At 35.7% G+C, this 16,288-nt stretch overlaps 1 protein-coding gene across 1 annotated transcript in view; it reads left to right on the plus strand.

Moving 5' to 3' along the window:
- The window catches only part of CTTNBP2 (cortactin binding protein 2), a 185,727-nt gene that overhangs the window by 145,415 nt on the left and 24,024 nt on the right, over positions 1-16,288 (plus strand). The window contains exons 7-11 of the mRNA XM_009286814.2: positions 4,931-5,030; positions 8,402-8,552; positions 9,686-9,940; positions 13,062-13,179; positions 15,646-15,921. Coding sequence (XP_009285089.2) covers positions 4,931-5,030; positions 8,402-8,552; positions 9,686-9,940; positions 13,062-13,179; positions 15,646-15,921 — 900 coding nt within the window. The remainder of the gene's footprint in view (positions 1-4,930; positions 5,031-8,401; positions 8,553-9,685; positions 9,941-13,061; positions 13,180-15,645; positions 15,922-16,288) is intronic.

A 16,288-nucleotide genomic window follows, 5' to 3' on the forward strand; every position in this document is an offset into this window, starting at 1 on the left:
GTAGCATATCTGAACCTTTCAACAGTCAGTCTTCGTATTTTATGAATATATTTATGAAATGAGGCAAATATGTTAGCAACAGACACGAATTTCATGGATACAAACTCCAAGCGATAATTTTCAGACTGTTAACATAAGGCTCTCAAACAACAGCTTTCTTTAAAATTCCAGTACATGTTACTGTAGTTTTTTTCTACTTATGTAAAAATCTCCTAGATTCCTGTATTGCAAATATTATCATTATGCTGGTTTGCACACTAAAGATTGAATCCACCAATACCAATGACAAAAATTCCATTAATTTTTAGTAAAGACAAGATTTTGTTTCACAGTAAAAGATGGAACATAGTGCCTTTAAAGCCTCTGCTTTCAAGAGTACTTTGTGGTTTTATTTAACAATGTATTTGTTAGTGACACAGTTAGAAAACCCTGATCCAATGTTCAAAATAGTATTTAGAGAGACTATTCCATTATTTTTCTCAAGTATTTTAAAAATCAAATTAAAGTTAAGATCCAAAATCCATAGCTAGGCAGATAGTGTACGTTTTTCTGACGTGTTAATTTTGCTACCAGGCATAGGGATAGGAGGAATTTTCCCTTTGTTTGGAATGGTATATTTTGTCTCTGCTTGCTAGGTGCTATGATTTACTTCATAGGAACATCTGGGCCTTTTCATCTGACAGATTCTTTGCTGTTGCCAAGACCCTTAAAATATTGGAAAAGTCCTTTATTTTATTTTATTTTATTCCTTTGGCACTTATCTTTTTTTTTTTTCTCCCAACTTTTTATCTTCAGTATTAAGAGTCCAAGTTTATTATATTGTGTGGATTTATTTTTTCCCCCTTACTGAATGGATGTTCTGTGGATTCTTCTAGGCTTACATCCATTTATCGTTGCTGGTGTCTGTGGGAGACTGTAATTGACCCAATTCTTCTTTACTGATCTTGTATTCCTAAAATGTTTCGAAGCTAATGCCCTGATTTTCAGTTACAGTTACTGAGCAGCTTTTACTGACAGCAAAGGCAATTTGGTTTCTTGTTTTATTGTCAAAATTTCAAATGAGAGGCACTTGACAAAAGTATGAAAACACAATAATAAAAACAAACACATGCATATGCATCCTGTAATTGTTTAATATATTTTACTTTTTAAGATAAAAAATATATTACAAAGGTTTTAGTGTTGCACTTCTATTTGTAGTTGACAGGATGCGAAAAACGCTTCGGTATACAAATCATCACATTTTAGCGACTAAATGGATTGTACGAATTCTGAATGAGAGAATCACACAGCAGCAATATTGATGTCTTCTTAATACGTTATATGAAAATTGAGAGTAGCAGATTTATAATATTTTTGGAGAAAGGTTTTTGTGCTTAACTTTAATATATAATCCTTTCTTTGTTATTTGCAGTTTGTTCCCAAGTGCATGGATAGATGCAGCTCCTCAAAGTGGAGACTTTTAAAAACAAATGTATTTAAAAATATAAAGGTTTAAGAAAGGAAGTATAGGAATAAATCTCATATTTTAAAAAGTCCTTTTTAATAGCTTTTTTTAACTAACCAGGTGGAAAGAAATGAAACTGATGTAATTTTAAGAAGGAAAAAATAATTTATTGTACAAATTTTTTCATTGCGTTGAGTAGGATTGTCAATGCTAAGTTACTGTCTTTTGGCTGGTTTTTTTTTTTTCCCTTAGAATCATAGACTCATTTAGGTTGGAAAAGACCCTTAAGATCATCGAGTCCAACCGTAAGACTTAACACATAAGCTTACCCTGGTGGGTGATCACACCATGATTTAATTTATTGAGAATACTTTCAACCTGGAGTTAGTGACTAAATAGATTCGGAGATTTCCAGGACCCCTTGTTTCTTCTAAGTTGACTAACCAGATTTTCCGATTTCTCCTGGGAAATAGTTGGCCAGAAGAAAAGAGTAGCTCTAGACTTGTTAAGAGCCAGCATAGTGAGTACCTCCCTTCAGAAACAAATACCATGTTGCAGAGAGTCTGGGAAGAGTGGAAAGTGAATGATCTCTGCACATTTTCAGTGAAGAAATACAGTATTTGAGGTGTGTAGATAACTAGAGAGAGGTAGAACACATTGTAACCAGCATGGTGGCAGCAGCTGTTCTGTGCTCTCAGCCCAGTCTGTAGAGAAAATTGAATTACACAAGAAAAGAGAGCACTCACATATTCTTTCCTAATCTGTCCTATTTGCAAAATGTGTAGCCTTCCTGCTCGTAAACAGTTGCCTTTTGAGAGCTGCAGCTGAGGTTTTTTCCAGCACATGAAGCTCATAGCATCTGCTTTGTTTCCTGCACGCACTGTCCCCGATTCTGTAGGTCTGAGAGAGAGAACTTCACCCTCAAAATATACACTAAATACTTTCTTTGTGTTTGAATGGACACGAGGAAACTGTTGATTTTATGATTTAACCACTAGATTGGGATAGCTGAACAGATTGTTTTGTCAGGCTGTCTTGGTTTGATCCATTAACAAAGCAGGAGCCACTTCAGTCTATTATGCACTTGATAACATGTACAGTAGTTCACTTAGCTAATATATCTGCATATCTGTATTGTGTTGCCAATCCCGACCGTTCTCTGCCACACACGAGGTGGTTGAGAAAGAGAGAATGAAATAATAAGAGTTCCTGAAACTGAGAGATGTGAAGAGAATAATAATAATATCCTTTAGATTCAGCTATGTGCTAATCATATGCATTTATGGTATAATCGATTCTCTTCTATCCTGAGTATTTGGAGGCTGTGGCACCCCTGATTGATAGGAAAAACTGGAATGATGTGGGAAGTAGAAAGGAGTGAGGTGCAGAGACATACAGCTACATGGAGTCAGCTCTGCCGAGCCACTGGATGTATCTGCATGGTGTTTGCCAGCACTCTGGAAGAACTAACTACCCAGCTGTGGTGGAGAGCAGTAAAGTCTCCAGGTGTTTGTGCTAATAAGCTTCCATGTTTTGCTTTTGCTTTGACCAAAACCTTTAACTGAGTGATGACATCGGTGTCTGTCTTGTGCCTGCCCTTCCGCCCAGTCCCCTCCACTGCTGATTACTTCTGTGGCAGACAGCAGTGAACTGGAGTTAATGAGCCTGGATTGATCCAAATTACCCTTCTCCAATTCCCAATCAAAAGTCCATCCAGAGGACCCAGGCTTCTTGAAGATTATTGCTCTTTTGCTTGATATGCTACCAGAACAGGTCATGTAGACCTTACTAGCTCACATGGTATACCTTATGAAAGTAGCTGTATTTCCTCATGCTTGCACCTATCCCTGAGAATAAACAACTCTCCTCAGTGATCTTCATCAGAAACAGTATTTTCACATAGATAAGCTACCACCTGAGTGATCTGCCAATCAATAATTGTGAGTTAACCATACCTTTCTAGAAAGGTGGTCTTGTTCTGTGTGTTCTTCATGGCTTTTGCATGGCTAACATATGCTTTATGAAGACACCGGAGAGTATTCTAGCCAAATACTTGAAACTGCTAGAAGAAAATTTTTTCAACATCCTTCATAAACTTTAGAAGTATTTTAGGATGTCAAGCAGGACTCTGTATTTTCAAGTTAAGTGTTTAATATAAGACTGGGATTGACAATGGAAAGAGGAAAAAAAAAAAGTCATTGTTAGCAGAGTATTTTTTCTGTTACAAAGTGATTGAAAATATAATTTGATTTTAATTGGTATTATTTTACAAGTGGAAATACTAAGTAAGTTAGTTAACTGAGAGCTTCTTTCTGACTTAAAAAAAATTATTACAGATGAAGTCCTGGTAGCTTACTTATCCTGACAACCAACTTAAAAAATAAAAAAAAAAGAAATTTCAGATAAGATTACTTGTTTAAGAATTTAAGAATCTTAGTTTACAATATAATAGTTTACAGTGTTTTAAAATCTTACTTCTTAGCATTCAATTATTTATTCAATCAACTCCACATCATCTGTATTAATATTTGAAAGAATTGTAACAGGAGTAAATACATTCAGGAAAGTTTTAGATTAGTCAGATTTCTCAGTAATTCTAAATATACATTTCTGATATCTAGAGATAAACTTCACTAGCAAAGCTTGGCTCCAAGATCTTAACCAGTGCTGGAACAGAGTGCATTAAACTTGCTCAGAAATCAGGTCAGGAGTTTATAATTGGTGTTCTAGCTGAGCTTATTTTCAAAGTAGTAGTTTCAACTACAAAAGACTTGTTTTATTTTGGTCTAGAACCAATTTCAAGAATATAGAGCAGATTAAGTATTTTCTTCAAACTTAATTGCATCAAATGATATTCCAATTTGTGGATGAAAAGCAGTCTAATTACTATGTAATTAATTGTCTTAATTTAGCTGTAGGATGGTGGAATCAGGCTGGTACTATTTTTAGCATGTCATTTTGGAAATGTATGAATGGAAATGGTTTGGGGAGGTTTGAGGTTGTCAGCTTATCTTATTTGTCATTGCAATCCCATGTCAGTGTCCTAAAACCAGACTGGCCAGCCTGTTGATTGAGTTACGTGTAGCTTGCAAGCATCTCCCCTGTGGCTGTCATATTTGGGATGTGTCACGTGACTGCCAGTGGGACTGTGCTGCCTTTGGGGACTGCTGGATAATTCAAATTCACCACTTTGGAGGTACATAAATTAGCTAACACTGTGGGAGTTGCCAGCAATGGGCATGAATTTGGATCCCAGTAGAACCCAATGCAGACCCTTTTTGCAGTAGGGTGGTGGTGCCCCCAGGGAGCCGTTCTCACCTCTCTCCTGCAAACTACTTCCTGAGCTTCTACTTTGGTTCGCTAAGGTGTGTGGTGTATAGTCAAAAAGATTGGCTGCTGTTGCCCCTTGAGCAGGTTTTAAGTTCTGGTAGCTTTAACCACTTGTTTTTGTTGCATCAGTCTATGTTTTTGGTCAATTTATAGATTGTGTGAGATTGCTGCTGACTGCAGAAGCACAAGTTGATGCTGCTGATAAAAATGGCTTTACACCCTTGTGTTCAGCAGTTGCTCAGGGACATGTCAAGTAAGTGAAGTCTTAAGTTTTTGCCCGTCGGCTGTTACTCAATTTTATATTCTCTTTACATTATATTATATACTTTTTTCATTACATTACTGTTGCATTCTTAGGTATAAATGCATTTAACTATCATTTATTGAAAGCATCTACTGAAACTCATATTCATATGCCATTCTGTTTTTAATATTTTCCATGTTTTGTTTCCAATTGCAGCTTTTAAGGTTGCTGAACGTGTATTCTTAGTAACCACAATATGATACTGGTCTACATGGGCATCGTACCTTTGAATTTCTTAATTTTCTTTGAGTTATCAGCCATAATACAGGAATAACAGAGGAAGTAGGAAAGAAATTATTTTTGCACTGATTTTTTGAAGTATAGAGAACTACGAGTATCATATTGAGAGACAAAAGAACATTTATCCAAGTATTTAAAGTATACTTTAAACAACAAAACATTTTTTTTAAGGTTTAAGGTTTTTTGTATCAGTAACTTCAAAAAACAGAAAATAATGTATGAGTCAAAGAATATTTCTAAGAACGTTCTTCAAAATGTAGTTACAATAATTTCCTTCTGGTTTTTGAAGGTCCTAATTTTATAAAGATTGGTGTTTTATGATAACATGATTGGAAAATTCTGTCTTCTTTTTATACTGAGAACCAGTACACAACAATTCATCCAGTTGATTGGTTTTTTCCTCCCTTTTCCTCCCTTCATCAGAGGAGCTGAAGGCTGACACTGCGTTTCCGCTCTGCAGCTTTACTGTGTATCATAGAATCATAGGAAATAGAACTGAAAGTTGGAAGCAACCACTAGATAACCTCTTCCAGAGCATCCTTATCCAGATAAAACTATTTTACAAATGCAAAAAGTCTTAAACAGCATGACTAGGAATCTTTATTACAGACTTTACCTTTGTTTTATGTATCTTTGGTTTTGCTTATCTTTCAGTTTTTGATTCTTTTAATGTTGCATTTTAGTATTTTTAAGGATTTTACTCTGGTATAGTAACATACAGGGGTCAGAGTCTTTGAATGTTATTATACTGTGATAGGCCCTGACCCAACAATGAGGAAGAGTGGGATCCCTGTCCTTCTCACGGTCTTTCATGAGTGTATAAGGATCATCAGAGATTCTTGCCACTTCTTTGAGGACTTCAAGCTTATCAACTAATGGGCATCTTTTACTGGAAGTCTTAATCCAGAGGTAGCAGATTCCCACTAGGTGTTTTGAGCACAGAAATACATATCTAGTTAAATGTTTCAGTGTTTTACATAAAATCTGTAAAAATTACATGTGACTTGACAAGACAAACCAAAAATACACTCTTCATATTCTCTCACTAAAATAAATGTTAGACTTTTTTTAAATAGGAAGCTATTTATTTCTCCGACTTACCCTCACACCACTTTGCTATATATCGTCTGCTGTGATATGATATTGCAGACTTTATATTCTTTTTCCCTTAGAGTTACTTATCTCGTATGATATACCTAAACACTTTTCTTGCTTTCACTTTTTTTAGATACTAAACATGAACCAAATTGTAAAAGTGAGCATGGAACAATAACAGGGCCAGCCAAAAATATCAGAGAGACTGTGAATGCTTCAGGCTGTTTCATTTGTTGATCACTTCGAAGTTCTGGCTCAGAAGAATTCTGTAATAGGCAGAATTTGGGACGATAGTATAGTCTGTCCCCTTTCAAGTGTTGTGTTTCATAGTCCGTATTACTTGTACGACAGCACTAAGAATCTGGGGTTAATGACAGCACTAAACTACTATCAATTACACAGTACTCATCTGTGACAGATATGCCAGCCAGTCCCCCGTGACATGTCAGTTAACCTTATTCCTGAACGGGCACAGTACTGTTGTTCCAGCCCCAGTTAGAGAGTCAGAAAAAAATTATAGTTGTTTAGGGCTGTTCAGTAATATCACCAATTCAGAAAATGCTGTTAGGAGCAACTTTCAAAATAATTTCCCATGTGGTCCAGGCCAGGCTGACCTTACCTGACCTTGAGGTGGAAAGTCAGTGTAGCATTTCCAGATTCACTGAATACAATGCAAAATAACAAAACAGGTATTTTTAACACAGCAGACTTAAAACTCAATCTGCAGTTGCTTTATGGAGGTGTCTTGTTCTGAGCCCATCTTAAGATGACTTTTGTGACTGTATGGTTAGGATACACATTCAACATTTGATAAGGTAGAGCAATACTTTTATCTGTATTTTTTCTGTTCATTTGAGCATTTTCAGAAAGTGCAGCTAAGTAATTTGTATTAATGTTATCTGTTTTACTCTTTTCTAAATTTGGTCATTTTATCTTGATCGATTTTCTGACTAAATAAGAACTTACTAAAAGGAGATAATTTTTTTTTAATACTTGTGTTTTTTTAATCTGTAATTTCTTATATGCTTATATTCTTATATATATCTTACATTGCTTTAAATATTTTGTCGTCCTGTTGCTATAGTATGGCCTCCTAACCAGTAGTTATATGGCATTGCATTAGTTGCTTTGATGCTTTATTGTTGATATCCTTCTATTTTTATGGACTAATAAATATTGAGCCAGAGAGATGGGGAGTTATCTTTGTTTAAAGCCCTTGTTTGAACTGCAGAGGGAATAGACTGGAATTAAGATTTTTCTGAAGTCTTGAGAGTTGCTGAAAAGCTGGGCTTGGGAAGGGGAAGGGAGCCAACTCTGGCACAAGAATCAGGAAGAAAACTGGACCTACTACTACAGGGTTGTGAGGAAATACAGGATCTTGGATCCAAATGCTGGTCCCTAGTGAGTCATTCTTCAGCCCTCCACCTAATCTTCTGTGCTCCCTAATCCAGTAGCTGCTACCAACACACCCCAAGTCATCCTTCTGGAGTAGCCTTTATTCAGGGATCTGAATGGTAGGTAATGCCATAGCTGTTTTGCTGTCCCTACCAGTTTACTTCCCTAGGCCAGTGTCCCTTTTGCTGGTATCTAAAGCTAGTCCTAGTCCTTTCTTTTTAAAACTATTTTAAATATCAGTAGTCAGGAAAAAAATGTTACTTTTTTGCTCAGCTGAAGGTTTTTCTTAAGCAGCTGTCATCAAGTTTTTATTAGCCTTGTGAAAATAAATGTTTTATAGCCACAGTTTTGAAATGCATCTACAGTAGTTTAAGATTTACGGGTTTAAAGTAATCTGATTTTATGTCTTTATATCTATGTGAATATATTAAATTATACCTTATACTTTTGTATATGTGATGAATAAAATCACAGGTAGATCTGTATCTATAAAATCTGTACTTTATAAAAAATATTTAAATGTTATAAGTTATAAAGAGTTTTTGGATGTCTAATACAAGATACTTTTACTACCTTATTGTTTGCTGTAGGTGTGCAGAATTATTAACCATGTATCAGGCTGATATTAACCATGCTGCTGAAAGAGGACAGACACCTTTGTACCTGGCCTGTAAAAATGGAAATAACGATTGTATTAAGCTATTGTTGGAAGGTGGAGCAGATCGAACAGTAAAAACCAGTGTAAGTTAAAACAGTTTGTAAAGTTAAAGTACCTTGTATAGTACTGAATAACTCAGAACAGCTAGGAAATATTTACATTAAAATATTTATTTAAAGTTTTCTTTAAAGCTGGAATAAACCATGTAATTTGAAATTAGTATTTTGTTCTTTTCATCATACTTTCTGCAATTTTTTTAAGCTGTGTATTGTCTCTAAAATCTCCTAAATTATGCGACTTCCATATTATTTTACATATTTCAGATTCCGCCTGCAGTTTGCTGCAGACTTTTCTTCAGCACTGGATTTGCAAAACAGAACTCTTCTGTTTTGACCTATTTTTAAGGTGGAGAAGTGGAGATAGGGATTTTGCTTCCACCTTTTATGTTAGGGTGCTTTATTTTTGTCCTTGAGGGGACCCCCACCCCCAAATTTGTCAGCCAGTATTGTAAAGTCTCATATATCACAAATGGGAGAATATGGCAAAAAAAAAAGTATATGCAGGAGAAAGGGAAGAGGACTGTCTCAAAATTAACATCTAGGTACTGCCCTTTTCAGGTGCTTTCCTGAAGGTTTTCTTAAGACTGTGACATAAACATGTAAATGTGGGATGTGGGATGTAGGCTGTCCAGAAACACAGCACAGAGAGTATTAGCTTCACAGTACATTCTGCCCCTCCATTACACTGAATTTTTTCGATTCATTTATTTTGGATTTGGAAAGTAAATATATTTGACTTGAAATGAGAGAAAGTTATGATGTCAAAACCTTAAAAATATCTGACTAATAAATTGATTAATGCAACATGAAACAAATTATTGATCATTAGAATCGTGTTAATTTGATACATGATAAGGAAACAGTCTATTACGAGCATGTGAGTCCTATATCACTCAGACTCTTCTATAAGTTTTGAAGTTTCTGTCTGTTGGACTGTCCTTGGAGAAATTTTCTTTCTGCTACATTTTCTTCCCTCTTTCTTCCACCCCAAACACATAGAAGCAACTCTGTTTTCCCAAAGGATTGTTATGTCACTCTTTCTTATCTTTTTAATTTCCAAACAGAGCCTTCCATTCAGATTCATTGCTGATATAAGTTCTGCAAACATTTTTCAATGTGTTTGGTTGGAGTGTGCATTTTGCTTTTGTTTTTTTTAGGATGGCTGGTCACCAATTCACGCAGCAGTGGATTCTGGTAATGTTGACAGTCTCAAGCTCCTTATGTACTATGGAGAGCCAAACAATAGGAACTCTTTGACTGATGCAGAGCCTAATTTAGATTACTTTGATTTGGAGAAGAGAGAAGACAACTATAGCAGTAGAGTAAAGCCTGTTATTTCTGCAGATCTCATCAACCATGCTGACAATGAGGGTTGGACTGCTGCCCACATAGCGGCATCAAAAGGTTTTAAGGTCAGTCTATGTGAACAAGTTACAGTAACCTGATAGAATTTAGGTGAGATAAATCCTTCTTTTTTATCTTTGAAGAACTAAAACTTAGATGTTAAATCTGAGTTTGTTTTCTAGTTTATTGTCACACTTGATTTAACAGAGACAGAGAGATAATTCCAGTGGATAATTTACCCCAGAAGCTAGGTGTCAGATGGGGTGAATTGTCATATTTAAATGCCTATTTCTTTTGGGACAACAATAAAAAGAGAAAACATGATTGCTTGAGACTCAGATTTTCAAAGTTGAGGTGAGGTGAATCCTACCCTAAATGCCAATTCATTGGGTGTCATGTACTTAATATAGATATTAGATGGACATTGTTTCCAGTTACAGTTAGGGATGATTTAACTATGAACAATTTTTCCTGTGGGAGGGAGGGGAAAACAGGAAATTTGAGAATCCGATTTGTGCAGTAATACATTGTTTAATTTGTTATTTTGGGCAGCCTTTTTAGCAGGCAATGAGTCAGTTTTTTGGGGGTTGGGATAACTCATGACATGGAGAATGACCTTACAGGTCTTACTGATGATTAACAGGAAGATTTCTGGAAATTGAATATTACTTGAAGGATTTGACATCAGAAGCTTTATACTTCTAACACTGACTGTTCAAAGGATTTTTTTTTTCCCCCATGGCAGCTGTCAGTCAGATCTTACTGTGAAAATTTTACCCAGGGAGAAAATAGAGGGTGCTACACACAGAGAAGAGTGAATTTTAGGAAAATATAGTCCAAGACTTTGAAAATCAGCTTGTGATTACCTGCCTAATTCAATATCTATCATTATGTTTGCTTTTTTTCCCTGATAAATTTACTATGATAAATTCAAAATAGGCACAGATTTAAGATTCAGTTTATTAAATTATTAAATTATGGTTTTTTAGGGACCAGCCACTGCTTACTCAGCATTTTGCATTACAAACAGAGTCAATGTTCCATTACCAGTGTCTGTTAGGCAGGTACAGACTCTTATTTCAGTTTCCGCTCATCTCAGTTTAGATGGAGTTTAAGGTATTTGTTATAGTCTGCAAATACCTACACAGTGTGCAATATGTTGCTTCTTTCTGCAATGATATAATCCTCAGGAACTTTGAAGCTAGGTTTTATTTACTGTCTAAAAGAGGCTTTGGCTAGGTGTTCTCTCTGAAGGCTCTGACACTGGAAGTCTTCGCATATATCTTTCATGAATAACCCATGGTTTTGAGTTTCTGAGCACATTCCAAGTCAACTGTTTAATAAGATCTCCATTTAAGGTTGAGGGTATTCTTTTAGGTGATGAAGGCAATATATAGCTGGCAGTCAGATTCCTGGTTTTGATGTTGCCGAGACTTTATATAATTGTATTTGATTAAATGCATTTATTGATTTGAGAGATGTTTGGGATATTAAGAAGCTAAAGAAAGCTTAATAGCCATCTTCAAGTATTGCTAACACTTTGATTTCCTTCTCTAATCCTTTATCTGCACTGCATGTCATTCACAACACTACATGATAGTACTGGCACTTGCATCCTTTTCTTTCAAGATTGGTAGATGCCATTCTTTACAGATAATCTTAGCTGATATTTCATAGCCAACAGAGCCAACAAAACTGCTCATTTTACTAAGGAAATAAGCTTCATTTCTTTGTTCTCTCCCACTTCTTTCTTCCCTCTTTACTTCCCACTTTCAGCCTCACGGTTCAGTCCTCTGCCTTCTGCTGTCTTTGCCATTCATTGCACCCATGTGAAAGAGACAGTTAACTTACTAACCTGACAAGAAAATAGGTGGGTTTTTTCTGGTTAATTTTCTTCTGGCAAAGTTAGTGAGCTAACTGGTTTTCTAAAAGTTCTTACAAGTGCTGGAACCACAATCTGGTAAAATTTCATGTCACAGGGAAATATAGCTTGAATGACTGTTATGTTTATGAAAGGTATCAGATATGCTGACGTAAGTCTTTCTGTTAGAATGGCTACAAAATAGGTAACCTGCAACAAGCCACTGTTCTGAATCGAAATACTTAATAGCTGCTTCTCTGTGTTTTCAAGGTTTGGTTTCTCTGCTTTGATTAACCCCAGACGTTATCAATACAGTATTAACTAGTATCATTTCTGATGGTGTCTGTTTTTAATGTGGAAATCTGTCCTTAAAAGGCATGTCTGAGGATGACAATGCTTTCATGAAGGCCACCTGTATTGTTGCTGAATGGATGATCATTAGAAATCAGGACCTACTCAGTCTTCTGGTCACTGATCAATCAACATTTGAATGTAGTTTTGTGAGGGCTTTTTTTTTCCCCTCGTTAGTTTGGGAGGATCTATATAATTGATATTTTTTTCATGTTACAGTATGATTGTACCAATCCAAATTTACTTGCTAGTAGCTTGTTTCTAATGAACTGTAATGAATTTTTGCTTTTGTTGAGCATATGACTTTTTTTTAAGTCTTTGAATTTTAAGAGGGCATCATGTTGGCATCCGCAAAATGTTTGTGCTCTGACTTTAATAGAAATGCATTTTTATTTCACTGCATTGTTATTATGCTTGCAGAAATTCAGGTTTACCTGCCAAAGAAGAGGCTTGCAAGGTGATTTTAAAATGATTGTTTTTCTTTTGCTGTGTACGACTCAGATGTCAGGTGTCATGGAAACTCCCACTTGGTGAATTGCAAAGTGAAAACTGGTTTTATGCCATCTGAATAGATTCATTAATTAGTCTGTATTAAGCTTTAGAATTGTGTTTTTAATGTTGCTTGAACATTGAGGCCAAGATGTTCAAAACAGGATGGATAGTTGGGCTTCTATTTCTTTATGTGAATACTTAAACTAGTGGCCAGATATTAAGAATTTCTCAATTCAGCTGACCAGTATTTGATGCTTGGAGACTGTAGAAGCCTGGCTGCATATATTCTGCTTTTTCAAAATCTTGATTTGAGACTTTCAAGTCTGCTATAAAATATTTTTACTCCTGGTTTTCAACTCTGTGAGGAACATCATTTGGATTCTCGTATATAGAAACTCCATAGTTGACTATCTTTGGAAATGCATGTGTAAGAATTTCAATTAGGAGTTTTGGACAAGTAAATAATACAGTTCTTACCTTTGCAGAACTGTCTAGAAATCCTTTGTAGCCATGGTGGACTAGAGGCTGAGAGAAAAGATAAGTGTAATCGAACATTGCATGATGTTGCTACTGATGATTGCAAACATCTCCTAGAAAACTTAAGTAAGTAAATGCTATCAGCACTATATAAAAATGTTTTCAGTAAAAAGCTTGTGGGACAAAAATGAGAAATATTAAAAGAGTAGTTGTCACTTTTTTGGCACCACAAAATTAAGTTTTCTTAACCTGGCAAGTTTCTATTCTCCAAATTTTGCAAAAGTATATGATAAAATTTTGTTGGAGGTTATTAAATTACTTATGTCTTTGTTTTTAAACCATTTGAAAAGGTGGTATATATTGTACATGTGCAAACATCCATATTCTCTTAAAATTTCTGAATTTAATATTAGTAATTACTTTTTCCAAAGCTATTATCCTCCTCTTATCTTTTCTTCAGATTCTTGCAGAAAAATCACTTGGTGGTGGATAGCTGTCAAATTTCCTCAGGCTAAGACAATCATCTAGTCATATCTGAATCTCTTTTTAGAGCATAGTTTTATTTGTCACTTGTTTATTGTTGAGGGGATTGTTTGTTTTCTTCTTAAAAAAAGTCTTAGAGACAACATCAAACAACTTCTTTTTCCCAACATCAATAACTTCTGTCAGAAGATTGTTCTTCTGTTGGAACCTGTCATTGTCCTCCTCTGTGTAAGTTTTCTCAAAATTCAGTAGAGCGGGCTGACCTGTGTATTTCTTGAGTTAGATCTTAGTCCATCCACTCACAAGTTCTGTGTTTTCTATTTCTCTGTAGAGTCAGAAGTATTGTCTTTGTAGACTTATATGCTTTGTATTTATTCACGGTTTTGTGTTTGTGTTGTGGGATGTAGGGCTGTGGGTAGTCAAGTTCACTGATTATCAACAAATTAGGGAAGCTTTCTGTGTGCTGCTTCTGATTTTCCTCTTCAGCTATTATAATATCTAGGTTCTTACCATTTTACTGTATGTGCAGAGGGGAACACAATTCACCTTCTATTAGAAACTCCTCTGTGGTCTGCTTCTTTATCAGACTGAAGCCAATTTCTGATGGCTGAATCTGTAGCCTGTGAAATTGATGCTTGTATTATTTTCATCAGTCCTAGTACCCTGTTTCTCTGGTCAGGCTTATCATGAATCCAGCTGCTTTTATCAGGTCAGAACCTTTGGACTCCATTTCTCTTCTCTTTCGTTTGTTAAGCCTGTAGTTAACATCAGTGCAATCATAATTAGCTATTTCCCCCCCCCCAATATCTGATCTGTGGAATCTTGGAAACACCACTCTCATCTGGGTATACGCCTCAACAAGCCAAGACTGCATTTTGGGTAAGCTGTGTATGTACCATCCTCTACCTTCCTCACAATCCAGTAAGGTTTTGGCTGTAAGGAATTACATGCATGTAGGACAGGAGGATGTGCTCCGATGGATCTGAAAGATCCTGGGGGCCAGGATTGCCAGCTGTGCCATAGAGGACACATGCACTGAAATTTAGGTATACACTGTACCTCTGTCCTAGGGGCCTGTTTCCTTGTAGGGAACAGTCTGTATTTCTTATAGTCATTGCTCATTTCCCTGAGGTCCAGCCATCAGAAGGGCAAGCCTTTGATACATTTCTCACAATCCCACATCTGAAGGATGCCTTTGAGTAATCTTTTCCCTATGGTAGGCTAGTGGGCTTAAATCAGAGCTTTTCTGACATCAGAAAAGCTTCATTAGTTTGTATCAGCTGAAGATTTGGCTTCTGAACTCAAAAGCAAAACTAAGATCATGTTGCAAGATTTCATAATAAGCTGATATCTTTTTTTGTGGTGCACTTGTTTTTAATTTCAGGGATAATTTCTGAAAGGTATTGTTTTGGCATTAAAGTTAGAAGGTAGTTTCATTTTTACTTTTAGTCATCTAATGAGCCATATAGACTGCTGCCACTTCTGTTGAGTTGTATTCCAGTTTTCAAAGAGCAAGATTTAAAATGACTTCATTAAATTAATTTTGTTTCTAGAACGTGCATGTAAATTTCCTGCTTTCTTTTTCTAATATTTTGTCAATTTTATTCTATTTCAAATCAAATATACACTTTCAAGTGAATTTTCTGTCTTAGCTTTTTATTTAAAGACATTTGGCTCAGCTGCTAACTGTGTCCACTTGTGCACTAGTGCCAGAAAATTCCTTTCTGCATTGATAATAAAAATGTGCACAACAACAATAAACTGCAATGTTAAGACACGGCCTACCATCTGTCTTAATCTATAAGAAATTAGTCTGTAAAGAGGAAATAAAAGATTAAGTAAGTTTTGTCTTGCTTCCTGTTACTTAAGCATAATAATACTGATTTTTTTGTAATGTAAAAAAAGATAGATACCTTGATATTTGTTTTTCATCACTGCTCTGATTTTGTGGTGGTGATCTGTGCTGCTCTTTAACATTTGCTTTTCTGTAGCAGGAGTTATTTTGTAGCTTTCCTTTGCAATATTAGATGTTATTGGTCATTAATAATAGGATCTTTTTTAATTGAGTTTTACAGTTTTTCTCATTCTTGGCTTTCTGTTTTTCAACAGATGCTCTTAATGTACCTGTAAGGATTTCAGTCAGTGGCATTGAACCAGCCCATTGTGGTACAGAGGAATTTGATACAGAAAACACAATATGTGCTTTAAATATCCGCAAACAGACATCATGGGATGATTTTTCAAAAGCAGTGAGTCAGGCAGTGACAAACCATTTCCAAGCAATCACTTCTGATGGATGGAGGAGCCTAGAAGACCTGTCATTTAACAGTGCTGCAGAATCCAACATTGGCCTCAGTGCAAGCAGTATACTATCTGTCAAACTAGGTATCAATATTGGTGTAATAAGAAAAGCAAAAATTGGGGGTTTTCCTGAATTTGTGAAATCTTGTAAGTAAGATAAAAATATCTTTAGATTTCTGGATCATTTAAAGCTTAGACTGAGAAAGACCAATACTATCTATGAAACTTTGAACAGTGAAAGCAGTCTTTACTTTTAGCGATGTGTATAGTACAATTCATAGAATAGAATCATAGAATAATCATAGAATCATTGAGGTTGGAAAAGACCTCTAAGATCATCGAGTCCAACCAGCAACCCAACACCACCCCCACTGCCCACTAAACCATGTCCCTAAGTGCCTCATCTACTCATCTTTTAAATACCTCCAGGGAGAGGGACTCCACCACTTCC

This window comes from Aptenodytes forsteri, unplaced genomic scaffold (genome assembly GCF_000699145.1).
Source record: "Aptenodytes forsteri isolate BGI_AS27 unplaced genomic scaffold, ASM69914v1 Scaffold166, whole genome shotgun sequence".
Lineage (NCBI taxonomy): Eukaryota > Metazoa > Chordata > Aves > Sphenisciformes > Spheniscidae > Aptenodytes > Aptenodytes forsteri.